Raw genomic sequence first — 23355 nt, 5'->3', positions numbered from 1 at the left:
CTGTGTGCCAGGGAAGCCAGAGTCACAAGGTTGGATGCAGCAGTTGGCAATGGCTGGACAAGGACAGACACACAATAGTGGCTATGAGCATATGGCTGGGCATAGTGCAGCAGATGGGTGCCTTACAATGGTTGGGTATAGTGCATGGCAGCAGAAGTACACCCGGTAGCTGGGTGTGGCATGTGGCAGCATATTTATTTCTATTTTAAATGTTTAACTTTTTTAGCTCTAAATGCTCTTTGAACTCTATTTTTTCCTTAGTATAACAGAAATGAGTAAAGTAAAAGATAAATTTTAACACTTTAAAATTTGATGAAATTTTAGACAAATTTTGTTATTTTAAGCTCAAATTTAGAAGTATTTATTTATCTTCTTAAATAATCTCTACATCCAATGTGGATCTTGAACTCACTACCTCAGTATCATGAGTTCCATGTTGTACTACTGACTAAGCCAGCCAGGCAACCCCTAAGCTCAAATTTTAGAACCTAAACCAGCTGTAACATTTTCAGATAGATTGACTACATACGTGAAGTGACTATATCCAATAAAGAGGTTTTAAAGAATGCAGAAGACATAACTATTTCAGTTGAATACAATTATAACACTGATTAAACTAAGTTCATTTCCCCCTTTGTTAGAGTTTTCTTTGAAAATGAATTGATTTATGGCTGGTAAACTGAAGATTGATTTGAATCTCTTTAGAAATATTCTATTTCACCATTTCTATTATAAAGAAACATGGATGTTATCTATGATCTGTCGAATTATAATATGCCAGCAGATTGCTGGAGATTTCATAGTTACTCTTTTCTCTCCAGCTTATACATAGTGTAAAAATAGTGATGCTTTCTTCTCTTTAAGGGAAAAAAACACAGAGACTTTCTAACTTTATAAGTTTGAACTATTCATAAATCTCTGAAGTTTAATATGGTAAAACTTTGATAATATTTCCATGTGTTTCAGAACATAGGCTGAATTATAATATCAGAGCAACATTTTACAATAGGAAGTTGAAAATAATTTTAACTCTCCACAAGTTATGTTTTACCTGATGCTACTTGTAAATAAGTAGATATGAACATAGGGTCATATATAGTTTACTGTACTTAGAATAGTCCCAAGGGGATCACACACCATCTCCAGACATCTCAGTTAATATTGTATCTTGATATATAAAATCCCAAGCAGTATGAAGTCACATTCTGTTCACTACTAGGTCTACACTCTTGTGCATCTCCACAAAATCCTTTGAGAAGTCAAAGATTTACCTGTACATTATCCACAGAAACTCAGCAGCAACGAATATTGCTGTTTATGATTCAGATTTCTGTTTATGCTTTTACTAAATTAGCTAGCTTCAAAGACCAGGGTCCATTGGAAATGGTACACATAATTTGTTGGGGTTATGATTAAGTAAAGCTCTGGGACATAGGCTTTGGCTCTCATACCAAAAGCTAAAGTCAGGAGATTGCAATTGTGAAATTTAAAAATTCAAAATGCTATCAAATGGAATGAGACAAGATGTTTTATTAAACTTCTTTTCTGAAAGAGAAATAAATGGATTCGGTTTGCTTGTTTCTTCTTTAACTTAGAAAAGAAATTTAGTATTCTTGGCAAAATACTCAAGAGTATACATATCGTAATTTTATTCTCCAATCAGCAAGTTTTTATCAACCTACGAATTACATTTTAAAGGAGTATTAATAAATACCTCTAATGAATTTTGTGTAATCTTATACATAGATGTTGTATCTCTATCTTTTTTGGTGAACTTACAAGGAATTTTCAGAACTATATTCTTTGGGGCAATTCATTAGCAGAAAAGAAAGCATATTCAGGATGCAATGCATTTCAAAATATGAAATGGGAACTGTGTAAAATAATTTGATTGCTTAAGGAAAGCAGTTATTTCCACTAACTTCTTACATTCTTATTTGTGATGTTATTGACTAAAACTGCATAGTTTATTGGCATCTACTCCATATCATCAAACCCTCTTCAGAGCTGTGAGTTTTTTCTTGAACAATCAATGTGCCTTACCATCTGTGTTAGTCAAAAGAGATTATTTTGCTATAGCAAATTTATATCTACTATTTTTGTTTAGTGAAAGCACACACATGTGCTAGGTTAAAAATGCCATTAGTATGACAATATTAAGGTAATAAAGATTCATTTAAAATAAAAGAATGCAAAAAATGAAATAGTATGCTTCTTGCACTTTAATAAGTTTCTTTGCTATATAACATAATAAAGGCCATATATGAAAAACCCACAGATATTATCATCCTTAATGGTCAAAAAATTAGTACAATTTTTTAAATGCCTATGGTTATTATCTCTGTTAAAAATGAAAAATAAAATCTAGAAAATAATTCATATGAATTACCAAAATAATTTACATTTACTCAAATAAATAAAATAATGTGGCTGGTTATATACACATATATACATATCTATAAGTATATAAAAATCATAAACCCTGTCTATGCCTAAAGAAAATGACTATTTTAAATTTCATAACTTTTAAAGTAGATATGATTACATATTTCATATATTATAAACTGCTGCATATATGCCTTCCACCTAATTCTTTATTTTTACCTTTTAAAATGTATTACTAGTAATATTAACATTAGATGTCCAGTGTTATTATAGCTAAAATTATTTTACTAACAAACACAATAAGCCCATTTATCCTGCTATACTAGACAGGTATCACTTACAGAATTCAGGATCAGAGTTGCCATCCCCTTCAGTGCGGTTATTAGGTGCAGTATGATCAAAGTGCTGCTCCTGGAAATAGTCAAGGTGCGGGGCATAGGATGTGCTGGGTATCCCCACATCATGGTTTCCCAGTGCACCATCACTGCTACTTTCCTGAGAGCCTTCTGGTAAGTTAAATGTCACATGCCGCTGAGACTGAAATGAAGAAGAAAATTACAGGGTTTCAGTCATGATCTGAATAATTGTCTTATTCATCCAATTTAGAAAATGTATTATTTCCGCTATCTAGTGAAATCACATTAATATGATCCTGAGTTGTGAAAACTGTCAGGCTTTTATGAACAGTCGTCTTTGTGTTCAAACCTGCTTCACCTGGCATTAGAGTTGCTTCTATTATTATTATTTTTAAAAAGAGTACAACTAGATGCAAAATAAAAGTTAACTTGTTATAAAGTAATAAGTTGTCAGGTTTTTTAGACATTTAAGCACATTGGAAATTCTGATCATCATTCAAATATTGACTTATTTAGCTATAATTTGATAGTAATTCATTTTTAAAAAAGAAGTATGGATAAACATAACAAAATTGTATTGCTATATATTATATTGCTATAATAATCTGGTGGTCTGAAACAGTAAATAATACCACAAATGTATTCAATCATGTAAGTTTAGATAACTAAAAATATAAATCATATTTTTCAAAAATTTTAAAGGAAAAATTCTGTATTGGGATAATTAATTTTGAATATTTATTTATTTTATTTCAGAAAGAGAATGAGCATGAACTAGAGGGTCAGAAGGAGAGAGAATCTCAAGCTGACTCAGTACTGATCATGAAGCTCAACATGGGGTACAATTACAGGACCCTGAGATCATTGCCTGAGCCAAAACCAAGAGCAGAGGGATGCCTGGGTGGCTCAGTGGTTGAGTGTCTGCTTTCAGCTCAGAGCATGATCCTGAAGTTCCAGGATCGAGTCCCACATCAGGCTCCCTACAAGAAACCTGCTTCTCCCTCTGCCTATGTCTCTGCCTCTCTCTCTCTCTCTCTCTCTCATGAATAAATAAATAAATAATCTTTTAAAAAGTTACAAGAGTTGGATGCTTAACTAACTGTGCCACCCATGTACCCCTGTATTGGAATTAATTTAAATATATTCTACACTCTACAAAATAAAATGGTTGTATGGATAACAGTTGATGGAAATTATAAAAGCAAACTGTAAGTATTTTAAATAGTAATTATAGCAGAATACAAAAAATATATATACATGCCAAAATATGAAGATGAAGCATTTGTTTCTAAAACAAGAGATTCATGATATCCAGTGAGGGTGTTAAATCTACCCTACCAGATGTAGTATTTTTGTTTGCAACATTGCTATATGAGGTAGCTACTCTCCAAAGATAGCCATCTTAATGGACCTCATCTCTTATGTATTTCTCTACTACACTGACTATGAGTAGACCCTAGGTAACCAAATCTTGTAGCTTCTACCTTGTTCAATTGGAACACTCACTCTGGAGAAAATATAATGCGTTTGAAAGATGTATGACTACTGGGAGACTCCCATACTGTGAGGAAGCTCAAGCTGGCAATGTGGGAAGACTGTATAGAAAAAATACAACCCATGGAGGCCTAATTGTTCCAACCACTCTAGTTCAGGTGCCAGATATGTATGTGAAGAATTCATTCCAGACACCACAGCTTATGGCCTTATTTGAGCCATCCCAGCCATCTCCAGACATTGAGCCACCCCAGAGGCACCAGTCATTGTGGAGCAGAGATAATCTCTGGTGTGAACGATCCAAATTCCTGACCTAAAAAAAGGTAAAACATAATTGTTTTATGCTCCAAAGATTAGGGGTAGTTTGCTATATAAAAATAGATCAACCCAAATAACTACTACTAGCAGTGTGGAAGATACAATTTAGAGATAATTAGTTAAGAAATGTATACATACCAGGGCACCTGGGTGGCTCAGTCTGTTAATTCTTTGCCTTTGGCTCAGGCCATGATCTCAGGGCCCTGGGATAAAGCCCCACATCAAGATCCCTGCTCAGTGGGGACCCCACTTCTCCCTCTCCTTATGCCCTCCCCCTGCTTGTGCTCTCTGTCAAATAAATAAAGTAAATGTTTTAAAAAATAAATTTCTACATACCAAAAATTACATGTACTTAGATACTAAGAATTTCATTGTAGATGAGTTTACTTTCATAAATTTAGTATTGGCCATCAGTTACTTTTTTCAGATGGAGATATGGAAACATTTGAAAACCATTACTATAGAATGAATGTTTATTGTTTATGTACCTTCAATACTTGTATGTTGAAATCCAATACCCAACACGATGGTATTTGGAAGTTGGGCTTTTAGGAGATGATTAGAACATGAGAGTGGGGCCCTCATAAATGAGGTTAGTGTCCTTAAAAAAGCAGCCCCAGGGGAGTTCAGAGATGGTGGAGTGGTAGGGCAACCCTGAACTTGCCTCTTCCTTTAAATACAACTAGATCAACTTTCAACTCTTTTGAAAAACTAGGAAAAAGATTGGAGAACAGAAACAATCTGCACAGCTAGAATGAGAGAATTTTGCAGAGGTGAGGTTGGGAGCCCTGAACTGGGGGATTGGGAAGCTGCTCAGCAGGGAAGGGAAGGAACCCTGGTTCCCAGAGCAAAGTCAGGAAGAGGGAGAATATTAGAAAGAGTACAGCAGGTTGTGACCACACAATAAGGCATGGTGAGATCTGCTGAGTCACTCAGGGAGAGATTGATCCTCTCCCTAAAGGGCATTTGGAGAAACATATTCATCCTCCTCAAAGACAAAAGGACAGCTGGGGAACTCAGCAGCAGGACCAGAGAGGTCTGCAGAGGACAGAAAACCTCTTAACTTTTCAGTGAGAGCTAGAATAAACTTAGACCTCTGTGTACTTGCTCATCAGCTGCTTTTCTGGAGTTAACTGAGCAGGGCACAGAGACTAGAGAAGAATGCAGATGATCTGTCCACTGCTTTTTGCCATCTGCCACAGTAGATTCAAGCCTCTGTGATGCTTTACTGGGACAAAGGGCAGTAGGGTACAGAGTTGAGTGCAGATGGCTAATAACCTAGCTCCAGTTTTTCACTGAGTGTTACAACAAACTCTAGTCTCTCAGCTAGCAATGCGCAATGGCTTTTTGGGATAGGATGGTTCTTGGCATGCCCCAAGCCTCTCTGCCAGGGGATGGGGTAGGTGCACACATTACCAGGTTCTTTAAAATTTTGGGTTTTGAATCCCAGCCACTGGCCGGAGATAAAATATGGGAGATCTGTGGCTCTTGGCATGTGAATGACCTGGGAACAGACAGGTTGGGGCAGGGAACTGATGAGGTTCTAATTGCTAGGATAAATGAGGCAGTAGAAAGAGTCAGTGTTATAGAAGACAAAATGATGGAAAGTAAGGAAGCTGAGAATAAGAGAAAAACAACTGGCTCATGAAGGAAGGCATCAAGAAATCAGTGATACCGTAAAGTGCCACAATGTTTGAATAATGAGTTTCAGAAGATGAAGAAAATAGAGAGGGGTAGCAGGTAGGTGTATTTGAACAAATTATAGCTGAGAATTTCCCTAATCTGGGGAAGAAAACAAGAATTCAAATCCAGGAAGCACAAAGAAACCCACTAAAAACAATAAACATAGGTCAACAACAGGACATATAATAGTGAAGTTTGCAAACTTCAGAGACAAAGAGTAAATCATGAAAGTAACTCAGGACAAGACATCATTAACTTACAAGTGTAGAAATATAAGGCTGAAAGCCAACCTGTCCACAGAGACCTGGCAGCTCAGAGAAGAATGGAATGATATATTCAATGTGCTAAATGAGAAAAATATGCAGCCAAGAATACTATATCCAGCAAGACTGTCATTCAGGATACGAAGAGAGATAATGAGTTTCCAAGACAAACAAAAACTAAATTAATTTGTGAACACTAAACCAGCCCTGCAAAAAATATTAAAAGGAATCCTTTGAACAAAAAGAGAGCTGAAAAGTAATAAAGATCAGAAAGGAACAGAAACAATCTACAGAAACATGACTTTATAAGTAATACAAGGGCACTAAATTCATATCTTCAAATAATTACTGTGAATGTAAATGGACTAAATGTTCCAATAAGAGGAAATAGGGTATGAGAAGTTATAGGGAAAAAAGAACCCACCTAAATGCTGTTTATAAGAGGCTCATTTTAGATTCAAAGACATGTCAAGATTGAAGGTGAGGGGGTGGAGAGCCATTTATCATGCTAATTAACATAAAAAAAAGGTTGGAGTAGTCATCCTTATCTCAGGTGAATTAAGATTTAAACCAAATACTGTAATAAGAGATGAGAAAAGGCAGTATATCATAAGGGCCTATTCAACAAGAAGATATAACCATTGCAAATATTTACACAACTAACTTAGGAGCAGCCAAATATATAAACCAATTCATTTCAAAGTTAAAGAAATTAATTGATAATAATAAAATAAGAGTAGGGAACTCTAACGCTCCACTCAAATCAATGGACAGATCATCTAAGCAGAAGATCAACAAGGAAGCAAGGGCTTTAAAAGACATACTGGATCACACGGACTTCACAGATGTATTCAGAGCATTTCATCCAAAACAACAGAATACACATTCTTCTTGAGTGCACATTGAACATTCTCCAGAATAGATCATATACTGGGTCACTAACCAGGTCAAAACCAGTACAAAAAGATTGATATTATTTCATGAATATTTTCAGGCCACAATGTTTTTTCTTTAAAGCATTTTATTTATTTGTCAGAGAGAGCACATGAGCACAAGCAGAGGGAGGGGCAGACAGAGGGAGAAGCAGACTCCACGTTGATCAAGGAACCCAATGCAGGACTCAATCCCAAGACCCTCAAATCATGACCTGGACTGAAGGGAGACTCTTATATGACTGAGCCACCCAGGCATTCCCAGACCACAATGCGTTAAAACTTTATAAGAAAAAATTGGGAAGGATCACAAATACATGATGGTTAAAGAACATTCTATTAACGAATGAATAAGTCAACCAGGAAATTAAAGAAGAATTAAAAAATACATGGAAGTGAATAAAAATAAAAATGTGACAGCTCAGAACATTTGGGATGCAGCAAAGGTAGTCCTAAGAGGGAAGCATATATCAATACAGACCTTTCTCAAGAAACAAGAAATATCTCAAAGACACAACCTAACCTAATACTTAAATAAACTGGAGAAAAAACAGCAAATAAAGCCTGAATCAAGTAAAAGACAAATAGTAAAGATGAGAACAAAAATCATTGATATAGAAATTTAAAAAACAACAATAGTAGAGCAGATTGACAAAACTAGCAACTGGTTCTTTGAAAGAATTAATGAGATCTATAAGCCCCTAGCCAGTTATATAAAAAGAAAAAAGAAAGGACCTAAGTAAATAAAATCACTAAAAAATTGGAGAGATCATAAGGAACACCAAAGAAATACAATTATGAGAATATTATTAGCAATTATATACCAACAAATTCAGCAATCTAGAAGAAATAGATGCATCTCTAGAAACATGTAAAATACCAAAACTGAAACAAGAGGAAAGAGAAAATCTTAACAGGCACAGAAGCAGCAAAGAATTGAAGCAGTAATCAAAAATCTCCCAACAAACACAAATCCAGAGCTGGATAGCCTCTCAGTGGAATTCTACCAAACATTACAAGAAGAATTAATATCTGTATTTCTGGAAGTGTTTCAAAATTAGTAATGGAGGGAAAACTTCCAAACCCATTCTATCAGGCCAGCATTACCTTGATCACAGAACCAGATAAAGACCTCGCTGAAAAGGAAAATTATAGGGACACCTGGGTATCTCAGTGGTTTAGTGTCGGTTTTTAGCTCAGAGCATGATCCCAGGGTCCTAGGATCAAGTCCTGCATCAGGTTCCCTACAGGGAGCCTGCTTCTCCCTCTGCCTGTGTCTCTGCCTCTCTCTGTGTGTCTCTCATGAATAAATAAATAAAATCTTTAAAAAGGGGGAAATTACAGACCAATATCCTTGATGGGTGTGAACGCCAAAATTCTTAACAAGATACTAGCTAACAGTATCCAACAGGACATTAAATAAATTATTCACCATGACCAAGTGGGATTTATTCCTGGGCTGCAAGTGGTTCAAACTCTGCAAATCAATCAATGTGATACACTACATTAATAAAAGAAAGGATGAGAACAATATGATCCTCAATTGATGCAGAAAAAAAATTTGACAAAATAAAGCATCCTTTTTTGATAAAACCTCTCCGCCATGTAGGGATAGAGGGAACATACCTCAAATTTATAAAAGGCATTAAAAAACACACAGTGAATATCATCCTCAATGTGCAAAAATAGCTATTCTCCTAAGATCAGGAACATGACATGCAGAATGTCTATTCTTACCACTGCTGTTCAACATATACCTGAAAGTCTTAGATGCAGTATTCAGACAATTTAAAAAAAGGCATTCGAATTAGCAAAGAATTCAAACTCTCACTCTTTGCAGAAGACATGATCCTCTATATAGAAAACCCAAAAGATTCCATCAAAATTTGCTAATACAGGAATTCAGTAAAGTGGAAGGATATAAAATCTGTGCACAGAAGTCAATTGCATTTCTAAACACCAACAGTGAGAAGGAAGAAAAGAAAATTAAGGAATCAATCCTATTTACAATTACACACACAAAAAAACCATAAGATACCTAAAAATAAACCTAACCAAAGAGGCAAATAATCCCTACTGAGAAGACTATAGAAATAAAGAATTGTGGACAATTGGAACAGTAGGGGACCTAAACTCATCTGGTCCCACAAACTTAACTAGATAACTTTCAAAACATCCTGAACACCTACAAATGCAACCTGAGATTTAAAGAGAGAGCAGCTGGAATGCTACAGAGAGAGAAGTTTTCACTTCTAACAAGGTAAGAAGGCAAAAAAAAAGAAAGAAAAAGAAAGAAAGAAAAAAGAAAGAAAAGAAAGAAAGGAAGGAAGGAAGGAAGGAAGGAAGGAAGGAAGGAAGGAAGAAAGGAAGGAGGAAAGAAAGAAAAAGAAAGAAAGAGAGAGAGAGAAAGAAAGAAAGAAAGAAAGAAAGAAAGAAAGAAAGAAGAAAGAAAGAAAGAAAAGGGAGAGGAGAACTGTGACTAGCAGGGATAAAGAGGATCTGCAACAGCCTCCAGGACAGGACAGCCCTGACCTGGAGAAGCTGGAACTTTAAAACTCCGCCTGAGTTTCCCCTGACAGAAAATGCTTAGCAGGTATATTGGGGAGAATCGCATGAGGAGCAGTGAATCTTCAATTCCTGGGGTCACAATAAGAGGAGAGGCACCCAGGGGAAAGCTCAATGAAAACTTTGGTAGGATCTCAGTAAAGGACTGGAGTGCCACAGCCCTTCAGGGCATTTGAGAGAAGCCCACTGGTTATGTGGGCTGGTTCCAGAGCTGCCTTTACCCTAGAGCCTGGCAGCAGATAGAGGTAGCTGTCATCAATTACCTTTGGGAGAGGCAGTTCTCAGGAGTGTGGGTACAGTTGAGCAGGGTCCTAGATCCAAGGGCACCAAAGCAGACAGAGTCAGCTATCCCCCCTTCCCCCTGGACGGGTGGAAGAAGGGAGGGCACAGGAAAGCAAGAACTCTCTTGCCACTGGGGGACCAGCAAGCTGTGAAGATCAGTGCACCCACACCTGTACCCAATATCATCTAGGCCAGGATGGACTGGGAGAATGTGGTTAGTTATTGGCAGGGAGCTTGACTCCAGAGCTGGACATCTGGCTGGTGCCAATTTTTTTCCTCTTTGTTTCAACTTGTGCCTGGGAGAGGTGGGGCCCCTAGGGAGCAAAGGCGTCACAGAATAAACATCTTATACTGAGCCCAGCACCTGGAAAGGGGCAGGGCATCTCCAAGAAAGCACAGACCCCTGAGAATCCATACAGCAGACCCCTCACCCAGAAACGCTGGAAGAACAAGGCAAAAGCAAGTTTATAGAACAAGCAGCAGTGGAAAGCTCCAGGATTGAGGGAAAACAGTATATAGAACTAGAGTGTCCTTTTCTTTTTTCATTATGAATCATTTTTATATTTGACTAAAGATTTCCGATATCTTTTATCTTTTCCTACCTTAACTATAATATTTTAACAACTTCTCATTTTAATTTATTTTTTTTTCCTTTTGACTTTCATGTTTCTAAAATTACATGTCTTAGATGTATTTTTCACTTCTGGATTCCCTTCAACATATTCAATTTAATTTTGGTAAATATACAAGATATGGGTTTTTGCATATGTTTTCTGTTTTTTTCTGTCTCATTTTGTTTTACAATGGTGGAAGTTAGTACCTTCTAACACATAACCAAAATACACCAAGAACCAAGGGTAACACCAGGTCGCTTCATTCTGTGAGATTATATTCTCTCTTCCTTCCCATTCTGCCCCCCTCTTTTATCTTGTTTATGTTTTTGTGGTCCATGTAGGGGCTTTCTATAAGTATTGTTGGTTTATATAAATTTAGAATTGGGCATTTTCTAACATACAGAAAAAAAATAACTCAGAACCAACAGGATAACCCTCTAGGATCCCTCAAGGAGACTACATTCTCTCTCCACTACCACTTCCTCACCACCACCATACCTCTCCTTTTTTTTCCTTTCTTTTCTTTTTTCATTCTTCTTTGTTTTTGTTACTAGTTTATTATAAATTTGTTTTTCACTTCAGCAGTCTTTTTGTTTTCTTTTGTTCTGTTCCTTTTCTTTTATTTTCTGGTTTCTGACCTCTTCAGAATCATCTAGGGTATATTTTACTTAGGTCGTGTTGATATTTTTGACTCAGCCCACTGATACAGCCACAAAACAAAATGAACAAAATGACTAGAAGGAAGAATTAATACAAAAGGAAGAACTAGAAGCAATATTCTCTGCCACAGAGTTACAGAATTTGGATTTCAATATAAGGTCAGAAATTCAATTCAGAAGGAGAATTATAAAGCTACTGGTGGCTCTGGAAAAAAAAGTATAAATGACTCTAGAGACTTTGCTACTGCATAATTGAGGACTAATCAGGACAAAATTAAAAATAGATTAAATAAGATGCAATCCAAACTGGATGCTCTAACTGCTAGAGTTAATGAGGTGAAAGAGAGAGTGAGTGAAATAGAAGACAACTTGATGGTATGGAAGGAAGCTGAGAAAAACAATTAAGAACCAATGAGGAAAGGCTTAGGGAAATAAATGATAGCTTGAGAAGGAAGAATATACAACTATTGGGATCCCAGAAGAGTCAGAGAGAGAGAGAGAGAGAGAGGACCACAAAGTATATTTGAACAAAAAATAGCTGATAGCTTCCTTAACCTGGGGAAGGAAACAGACACTAAGATTCAAGAGATAGAGGGGACTTGCCCAAAAAATTAATAAAATCTGTTCAACCCCTCAACATTTCATAGTAGAAATTGCAAATTTCAAAGATAAAGAGAAAATTCGTAAAGCAGTGTGGCACAAGAGATTCTTAACTTATATGGGGAGAAATATCAGATTAACAGCAGACCCCTCCACAGAGACCTGGCAGGGCAGAAAGGGCTGGCATGATATATTCAGTGTACTAAATGAGAAGAACATGCAGCCAAGAATACTTGATCTAGCAAGACTATCATTCACAATAGATGAAGACATAAAGAACATCCAGGATGGCCAGAAGTTCACAGAATATGTGACTGCCAAACTGACTCTGCAAGAAATGATCCCATCAAAAGATGCAGGGTTTGGATTAGATAAAAAAAAAGAGCAAGATCTGGGCAGCCCGGGTGGCTCAGCGGTTTAGTGCCACCTTTAGCTCAGGGTGCAATCCTGGAGACCCAGGATCAAGTCCCACATTAGGCTCCCTGCATGGAGCCTACTTCTCCCTCTGCCTGTGACTCTGCCTCTCTGTGTGTGTGTCTCTCATGAATAAATAAATAAAATCTTAAAAAAAAATGCAAGACCGATATATATGCTGTCTACAAGAGACTCATTTTATATCTAAGGACACTTCCAGCCTGAAAATGAAAGGGCAGAGAACAATTTATTGTTCAAATGGTCCTCAAAAGAAAGCTGGAGTAGCAATCCTCATATCAGATAAATTAAAGGTTTTTTTTATTGAGGAAATGTTAATTTATTTTAACTCCCAAGGGGAATTGGTAGTGGAAACATCTTGTAACAGACATATTCTATGAGGTGCTTTGGTACCCAGCATGCCTTGAAAACAGAACCTCCTAATTCTTCAGGAGGTGCCTATGGGTGTGAGACAGTAGGAAGAAGCGACAGTTTCAAGTTCTGTCTATTACAGGTTTTCCAAAGCAATATATCTCTGGTTATAAAATGTAAATCTATAAGGAAATAAGGATTCTATATACAAAATCTTAGCTTACATACGACTTTATTTTTCAATTTTTTTGGCATGGAAAGCAATATCTCCAGAAGACCGTGTTTCCTACCTTGAAAACTTGGATGAAACTATTGCTCTTCAGACTAAGAACAAGCTAGAAAAAAACGTTACTGACAATAAAAGCAAACTTTTCCCAGGGAAACCGAAGACTCTTTGGAAGCCATCAGAAAAAAAATATTGAATGGTTGAAGAAACATAACAAAAAAGGAAATAAAGAAGCTTATGACCTCTCAAAGGTGAGGGACTTCATCAACCAACAAGCTGATGCTTATGTGGAGAAAGGCATCCTTGATAAAGAAGAAGCCAATGCCATCAAGCATATTTACAGCAGCTTGTAAAAATGGCAAAATATCCAGGATTCTTTAGACTGTTTCAGAAAACATAGCTTATAACTCTTCTTCTAATTCTGTGATTGGAGTTATTTTACCCAAGGATTATTACAAAATGATGAAATTGCAGTAGTTAACCTTTTAGAAGTGGTTAAACATAGCTTTCATGCCATAAATTAAAGTTTACAAAAATAAAGTAGTAAGATATGAAGAGGGACACTATATCATATGGAAAGGGTCTAAACAGCAAGAATCATGAATATTTATGTTCCTCATGTGGGAGCTGCCAATTATATCAATCAATTAATAATCAAAGAAAAGAGATGCTTAGATAATAATACAAGAACAATAGAAGACTTCAACATGGCACATTCAGCAAATGAGAGATCTTCTAAGGTGAAATTCACCAAAGAAACAAGAGCTTTAAATGATACACTGGATGAAATAGATTTCAGAGATATATACAGAAGATTCTATCTGAACACAACTGAATACACATTCGTCTCAAGAGCACATGGAGCTTTCTCCAGAATAGACCACATACTGGGTCACAAATTAGATCTCAACAGATAGTGAAAGATTGGGATTGTCCCCTGCATATTTTCAGACCATAAAACTTTGAAACTAGAAATCAATCACAAGAAGAAATTTGGAAGAAACTCAATAACATGGAGGTTAAAGATCATCCTATTAAAAGATGAATGGGTCAATCAGGAAATTAGAGAAGAATTAAAAAGATTCATGGAAACTAACGAAAATGAAAATACAAATCTTTGGGATATAACAAAAGTGGTCCTAAGAGGGAAATACATTGCAATACAAACATCTCTCAAAAAATTAGAAAAAACTCAAATACACAAGCTAATCTCACACCTAAAGTAATTGGAGAAAGAGCAGCAAATAAAGCTTACACCAAGCAGAAGAAGAGAGATAATAAAGATTCCAATATAACTCAATGAAATAGAAACTAGAAGAACTGTAGAACAGATCAACAAAAACAGGAGCTGGTTCTTTGAAAGATTTAATAAAATAGATAAACTGTTAGCCAGCCTTATCAAAAAGAAAAAAGACTCAAATTGATAAAATCACAAACAAAAGAGAGATCACAACCAATACCAAGGAAATACAAACGATTTTAAAAATGTATTATGAGCTGCTATATGCCAACAAATTAGGCAATCTAGAAGAAATGGATGAACTTCTGGAAAACCACAAATTAACAAAAGTGGAACAGAAAGAAATACAAAGCCTGAATAGGCCAATAACCAGGGAGGAAGTTGAAGCAGGCATCAAAATCCTTCTAAAACACAAAAGTCCAGAGCCAGATGGCTTCCCAAGAGAATTCTACCAAACGTTTAAAGAAGAAATAAAATGTATTCTAGTAAACCTATTTCAAAAGATAGAAATGCAGGGAATAATTCCAAACTTGTCTTATGATGTCAGCATGACCTTGATTCCAAAACCAGACAAAGACCAAAAAGGAGAATTTTAGACCAAAATCCGTGATGAACATTGTTGCAAAAAATCTCACCAAGATACTAGCCAATACATTAAGAGGATTATTCATCATGACAAAATGAGATTTAGCCCCAGGATGCAAGGGTGATTCAACATTCATTAAAAAATCAACGTGATAGATCACATCACTAAAAGAAAAAACAAGAACCATATGATCCTCTCAATAGATGCAGAGAAAGCTTTTGACGAAATACAGCATCCATTCCTAATTAAAACTCTTCCAAGTGTGGAGATAGAGGGAACATTCCTCATTATCTTAAAACCCATCTATGAAAAGCCCACAACGAATATCATTCTTGATGATGAAAAACTGAGAGCTTTTCCCTATGATTAGGAACATGAAAGAGAAGTTCACTCTGACCACTGTTACTTAACAATGTACTAGAAGTCCTAGCCTCAACAATCAGGCAACAAAAAGAAATAAAGGGCATTCAAATGGGCAAAGAAGAAGTCAAACTCTCTTCGCAGATGACATGATACTGTACATAGAAAACCCAAAAGACACTACCCCAAGATTGCTAGAACTCATGCAGCAATTCAGCAATGTGGCAGGATACAAAATCAATGCCCATAAATCAGCGTCATTTATATCCGCTAACAATGAGACTGAAGAAAGTGAAATTAAGCAATAAATTCCAATTACAATTGGACCCCAAAGCATAAGATACCTAGGGAAAAACCTTACCAATAAGGTAAAGTACCTATACCCTAAAAACTACCGAACACTTCTGAAAGAAATGGAGGAAGACACAAAGAGATGGAAAAATATTCCATGCTCATGGATTGGATGAATTAATAATTTGAAAATGTCTATGCTACCCAAAGCAATTTACTAATTCAGGCAATCCCTATCAAAATATCAATGTTCTTCACAGAGTTGGAACAAATCATCTTAAGATTTGTATGGAATCATAAAAGACCCCAAATAGCCAGGGAAATATTGAAAAAGAAAACCAATGTTGGGGACATAACAATGCCAGATTTCAAGCTGTATTGCAAAGCTGTGATTATCAAGACAGTACAGTACTGGCACAAAAACAGACACATAGATCAATGGAACAGAATAGAGAACCCAGAAATGGGCACTAAACTCTATGGTCAACTAATATTCAACAAAGCAGGAAACAGTATCCACTAGAAAAAGAGAACAGTCTCTTCAATAAATGGTGATGGGAAAATAGGACAGCCACATGCAGAAGAATGAAACTAAACCATTCTCTTACACCACACACAAAGATAAACTCAGAATGCTTGAAAGATCTAAATGTGAGACAAGATTCCATCAAAATCCTAGAGGAGAACACAGGCAACACCCTTTTTGAACTTGGCCACAGCAACTTCTTTCAAGATACATCTATGAAGACAAGGGAAACAAAAGCAAAAATAAGCCATTGGGAATTCATCAAGATAAAGGCTCTGCACAGCAAAAGAAACATTCAACAAAACTAAAATCAACCTACATAATGGGAGAAGATATTTACAAATATCATATCAGATAAAGGGATAGTATCCATGATCTATAAAGAACATGTGAATTTAAACACCCAATAAACCAAAAATCTAATCATGAAATGAGCAGAATACAGGAACAGAAACTTCTCCAAAGAAGATATACAATGGCCAACAAGCATACCGTGAAATGCTCCGCATCACTTGCCATCAGGGAAATACAAATCAAAACCACAATGATATACCACCTCACACCAGTGAGAATGGGGAAAATTAACAATACAGAAAACAACAACTGTTGGAGAGGATGTGAAGACAGGGGAACCCTCTTGCACTGTTGGTGGGAATGAAAACTGGTGGAGCCACACTGGATAATAGCATGGAGGTTCCTCAAGAGGTTAAAAATAGAGCTACCCTACAACTCAGCAATTGCACTACTATGTATTTACCCCACTGATACAGATGCAATAAAAAAAACCAGGACACCTGCACCCCACAATGTTCATAACAGCAATGCCCACAATAGCCAAACTGTGGAAGGAGCCACAATGTCCTTCAACAGACGAATGGATAAAGAAGATGTGGTATATATACAAAATGATATATTACTCGGCCATCAGAAGAGACAAATACCCACCATGTGCTTCAATGTGGATGGAACTAGACGGTATTATGCCGAGTGAAATAAATCCATTAGAGAAGGACAATCATGATATAGTTTCACTCATACATGGAATATAGGAAATGGTGAAAAAGATTATAAGGGAAAGGAGGTGAGATGAGTGGGAAAAATTAGAGAGGGAGACAAACCATGAGAGCCTTCTAACTCTAGGAAACAAACAAAGGGTTGCAGAAGGGGAGTTTGGTGGGGGGGGGTAATTGGTTGACGGGCACTGAAGAGGGCACTTGATGGGATGAGTACTGGGTGTTATACTATATGTTTGCAAATTAAATTTAATTTAAAAGATGTAAAAATAAAGAAAAGAAAACTATAGAACACTCATGAAAGAAATAGAGAAAGACAAAGTAATGGATAAACTTCCCATGCACATGGATTGGAAGTGAAATATTGTTAAAATGTATATGTTATGCAAAGCCATATACATGTTCAATGTTATCTCTATCAAAACAATCAGCAGTTTTCACAGCGTTGGAACAAATAATCATAAAATTTGTATGGAACCAAATACACAATCCTTGAATAGCCAAAGGACTCTTGAAAAAGAATATCAAACATGGAGGCATCACAATTCCAGACTTCAAGCTGTATTACAAAGCAATAATCATCAGGGTTGTATGGTACTGTGACAAGAACAGGCATATAGATCAATGAAACAGAATAGAAAGCCCAGAAATTAACCCTTACCTCTATGGAAACCGAATCCTCAATAAAAGCAGGAAAGAATATTCAATTTAAAAATAACAGTCTCTTCAAGAAATGGTCTGGGACAATGGGATAGTTATATGCAGAAGAATGAAACTGGACTATTTTCTTATACTATACACAAAAATAAACTCAAAATGAAGGAAAGACCTAAATGTTAGAGAAGAATACATCAAAATCATAGAAGAGAAAATAGGCAGCCAACACTCTGACCAAGGTTGCATCAACTTCTTCCTGGACATGTCTTCACAGGCAAGGGAAACAAGTAAAAGTGAACTATTTGGACTTCATCAAGGTAAAACGCTTTTTGCACAGCAAAAGAAACAGTCCACAAAACTAAAAGGCAACCTACAGAATGGATGAAGATATTTTCAAATGACATATCTAATAAAGGGTTGGTATGCAATTTATCTAAAGAACTTATCAAACTCAACACCCAAAAAAGAAACAATCCAGTAAATAAATGGGCAAAAGCCCTGAACAGACATTTTTCCAAAGAAGACATACATGTGACCAACAGACACATGAAAAAATGCTCACAATCACTCAACATCAGGGAAATACAAATCAAAACTATAAAGATAACCACTCACAATTGTCAGAATGGCTAAAATGACCAACTCTAGAAAGAACAGATATTGGTGATGATGCAGAGATTGGGGAATGCCTTCTGCTCTTGGGAATGAAAATGGGTCCAGCCACTCTGGAAACCAGTATGGAGTTTCCTCAAAAAGTTAGAAGTAGACCTAATCTATGACCCAGCAATTACACTACTATGTTTATCGATATAAACATAGTGATTCGAAGGGACACATGCATCCCAATAATTATAGCAGCAATATCCACAATAGTCAAATATACTATGAGCTCAGATGTCCTTTGACAGATGAATGGATAAGGAATAGATATAGATAGATATATGTATTTCTCTATCGATATATCTATATATAGAAATAATAAAGAACATTTCTCCCTATGTATATACATATACTACTCTTTCTATATATATATATAATAGAGATATATATCTAAATATCGATATATAGACATACTATATACCTATATCTATTTTTATATATAATAGAATATTACTCAGCCATCAAGAGGAATGAAATCTTGCCATTTGCATGGATGTGGATATAGCCTGAAGGTATTATGCTAAGCAAACTAAGTCAGTCAGAGAAAGACAAATATCATAGGATTTTACTGATATGTGGAATTTAAGAAATACAACAGATTACCATAGGGGAAGGAAGGTAAATAAAATGAGATGAAAATAGAGAGACAGGAAAATCATAAGAGAGTCCTAAATCTAAGAAAACAACTGAGGTTTGATGGATGGGAGGTGAGTGGTAAGATGGGGTAATTGGGTGACTAGCATCAAGGATGGCACTTCAGGGACCCTGAGTAGTTCAGCGGTTGAGCATCTGCCTTTGGTTCTGGGATCAAGTTCCGCATCAGGCTCCCTGCATGGAGATTGCTTCTCCCTCTGCCTGTGTCTCTGCCTCTCTCTGTGTGTGTCTCTCATTAATAAATAAATAAATAAATATTTTTTAAAAAGAATGACACTTTAAGTAATGAGCACTGGGTGTTGCATGTCTCTGATCAATCACTAAATTATATGTCTGAAACTAATAATACAGTCTATGTTAAATGAATTGAATTTAAATTAAAAATAATTTTTTAAACAAATATTCAATTGATGAGAAAAAAGAATTTTTTAGATTGAGAAGCAAAACATTAGTGAGAAAAGTAAAAGGAGCCTAAGTGGCTTGTAATGTACCCTCACACAGATAAATACATGCATTATTGGAGTCACAAAAGGAGAGAAAGAAAAAGGAAGAAAGCTTCATTTAAGAAATAATGGCTTAAAATATCCTAAGTTTGAGAGAAAACATGGGATAAAATATGCAGGAAGCTTACCAAACTACAAGCTGGAAAATCAAAAGTGACCCAGAGAAACCTTATCATCAAACTCTAGAAAGTCAAAGGTAAAGATGAAATATTGAAAACAGCAAAAGTTAGTTCTTACCTACACAGGATCCTTAATAAGATTATAAGCAGATTTTTCAGGAAAAACCTTGGAGGCCAGAAATAAATGAGATGATATATTTTAAGTATGGAAAGAAAAAAAAAACTGTCAATTAAGAATTCTCTATCTGGCAAAACTGTCCTTCAAAAATGATGAAGAAATTTAGACATTCCTAGAAAAACAAAAGGTAAGAGGTTAATCATTGATAGATACACCCTGCAAGCCTACTAAATAGAGTGCATCAAATTGGAACAAAAGGATGTTAGAGAGTAACCTGAAGCCATATGAAAATTTAAAGTTCTCAAGTAAAGATAATTAATGGGCAAATATAAAAATCTGCATTATTGTATCTTCAGTTCATGATTCTACTTTTAACTCTTTCATAGAATTTAACAAAGAAAAGTATAAAAATAATTATAAATATAGATCAATGATACACAACATATAATGATGTAGCTTTGACATCAGTGCCATAAAGTAGGAAGTAGAGCTGTAAAGGTGTAGAGCATTTGTATACCCTTAAAGTTAATTTGTTACCAACTTAAAATAAATTGTTATATCATTAGGCTGTTATATGTAATCCCCATGATAATCACAAAGAAAATTTCTATAGAATATATAGAAAAATATTTGAAAAGCAAATAAAGGCATGCCACTACAAAAAAAATATGAAATGAACACAAAGGTAGGTAAGAGAAGAGATAAAATTAATAAGGCAGACAGAAAACTCACAATATAATGGTAATAGTAAGTCCCTATCAGTAATTTTTTTAAATTTAAACATATTAAACTCCCTAATCAAAAGACATATATCATGAGAGTAATGTCAGCATCTTCGGGGCCTGACTGGAGAATTCTACCAAACATTTAAAGAATTAATATCTTCAAATTCTTCCATAATAGTGAAGAAAATGGGACACTTCTAAAGTCATTCTACAAAGGCAGGATTATTTTGAAGCCAAAACCAGGTAACCATACCAAAAGAAAAAAAACTATAGACCAATATCCTTCATGAATATAGATGCAAAAATTCTTAACAAGATATCAGAATATTACATTCAAGAATACATTAAAAGGATTATACACTATGAACAAGTGGGTTTTATAGGTCGGATGTAACAATCATTCAGCATACAAAAATAAGTCAATGTGATATACCACATAAACAAAATGAAAGGAAAACAAATATATGATTATCTCAATTGATTCAAAAAAAGCATTTAGAAGAACTAAACATCAATGTCTGATAAAACTACTCAACAAACTAAGAATGGAAGGAAACAATATCAGTGTTATAAAGACCATATATGAAAATCCAGCAACTGACATCATATTCAATGGTGAATGTCTGTAAGTTCTCCCTTTAAAAACAGGAATAAGACAAGTATGCCTGTTTTCACCACTTCTATTCAATATTATTGGAAAGCCCCAATTAGAGCAATTAGGAAAAAAATAAGTGCATCCAAATTAGAAATAAAAGATAAGACTGTCTCTGTAGATGACATGAACTTAGACTGAAAAGCCATAAAAATTTCACACACACACACACACACACACACACACACACAAACACACAATGTTAAAATAATAAATTAATCCAGCAAGGTTTCAGGATATAAAACCAACACATGAAAATCAGTTTAGTTTTTATACACTAACAATGAACAATCCAAAAAGGAAATTCAGAAAACAATTCCATTTCCAATAGTATCAAAAACAATAAAATACTTCTATATCAAGTTAACCAAGGAGGTGAAAACGTACACTAAAAACTACATAACTATACGAAACTAAAGACATAAAATAATGAAAAGACCTCCTGTACTCATGGATTAGAAGGTTTAATATCGTTTAGATGTCAATAATAGCAATGTGACCTACAGATTTAATGCAATCCCTATCAAAATCTTCATGGTGTTTTTTGTCAAAATAGGGAAATCCATCCGAAAAGTTATAGGGAATCTCATGACACCACGCAGTCAAAACAATCTCAAAAATGAACAAAGTTGGAAGTTTAGCACTTTCTGATCACAAAACTTATTACAAAACTAGTAATAAAAATGCTATTAAAATAAAGAAAGGTATAAGACCAGGAATCAAATCAATAAGATCAGAAATAAACCTGCAGGGATCCCTGGGTGGCAGAGCGGTTTGGTGCCTGCCTTTGGCCCAGGGCGCGATCCTGGAGACCTGGAATCGAATCCCACGTCGGGCTCCCGGTGCATGGGGCCTGCTTCTCCCTCTGCCTATGTCTCTGCCTCTCTCTCTCTCTGTGTGTGACTATCATAAACAAATAAAAATTAAAAAAAATTAAAAAAATAAATAAACCACATATATGGGACAAATGATTTTCAACAAGGGCATCAGGACAATTTAACGGGGAATGGACAACTTTTTCAACAAATCATCTTGGATGATATGATACAGTACATAGAAAACCCAAAAGACTCCACCCCAAGATTGCTAGAACTCCTACAGCAATTCAGCAGTGTGGAGGGATACAAAATCAATGCTCTGAAATCAGTGGCATTTCTATGCACTAACAGTGAGACTGAAGAAAGAGAAATTAAGGAGTCAATCCCACTTACAATTGCACCCAAAAGAAAAAGATACCTAAGAATAAACCTAACCAAAGAGGTAAAGGATCTATACCCTAAAAACTACAGAACACTTCTTAAAGAAATTGAGGAAGACACAGAGAGATGGAAAAATATTCCATGCTCATGGATTGGCAGAATTAATAGTGAGAAAATATCAATGTTACCCAGGGCAATTTACATGTTTAATGCAATCCCTATCAAAATACCATAGACTTTCTTCAGAGAGTTGGAACAAATCATCTTAAGATTTGTCTGGAATCAGAAAAGACCCTGAATAGCCAGGGTAATATGAAAAGGAAAACCATATCTGGGAGCATCAGAATGCCAGATTTCAGGTTGTACTACAAAGCTGTGGTCATCAAGACAGTGTGGTACTGGCACTAAAACAGACACATAGATCATTGGAACAGAATAGAGAATCCAGAAGTGGACCCTGAACTTTATGGTCAACTAATATTTGACAAAGGAGGAAAGACTATCCATTGGAAGAAAGACAGTCTCTTCAATAAATGGTGCTGGGAAAATTGGACATCCACATGCAGAAGAATGAAACTAGACCACTCTTTTTCACCATACACAAAGATAAACTCAAAATGGATGAAAGATCTAAAGGTGAGTCAAGAGTCCATCAAAATCCTAGAGGAGAACACAGGCAACACCCTTTTTGAACTCAGCCACAGTAACTTCTTGCAAGATACATCCACGACGGCAAAAGAAACAAAAGCAAAAATGCACTATTGGGACTTCATCAAGATAAGAAGCTTTTGCACAGCAAAGGATACAGTCAACAAAACTAAAAGACAACCTACAGAATGGGAGAAGATAGTTGCAATGACATATCAGATAAAGGGCTAGTTTCCAAGATCTA

The 23355-nt window shown here is 35.7% G+C and overlaps 1 protein-coding gene across 1 annotated transcript in view; it reads right to left on the bottom strand.

Moving 5' to 3' along the window:
* LOC608881 (protocadherin-11 X-linked) overlaps nucleotides 1-23355 on the bottom strand; it is a 389893-nt gene that overhangs the window by 65435 nt on the left and 301103 nt on the right. Inside the window, exon 6 of the mRNA XM_038587829.1 lies at nucleotides 2727-2922. Within this exon, the coding sequence (XP_038443757.1) occupies nucleotides 2727-2922 (196 nt within the window). The remainder of the gene's footprint in view (nucleotides 1-2726; nucleotides 2923-23355) is intronic.

This window comes from Canis lupus, chromosome X, assembly GCF_011100685.1.
Source record: "Canis lupus familiaris isolate Mischka breed German Shepherd chromosome X, alternate assembly UU_Cfam_GSD_1.0, whole genome shotgun sequence".
NCBI lineage: Eukaryota > Metazoa > Chordata > Mammalia > Carnivora > Canidae > Canis > Canis lupus.
This window is presented reverse-complemented; position numbering and strand designations above follow the sequence as displayed.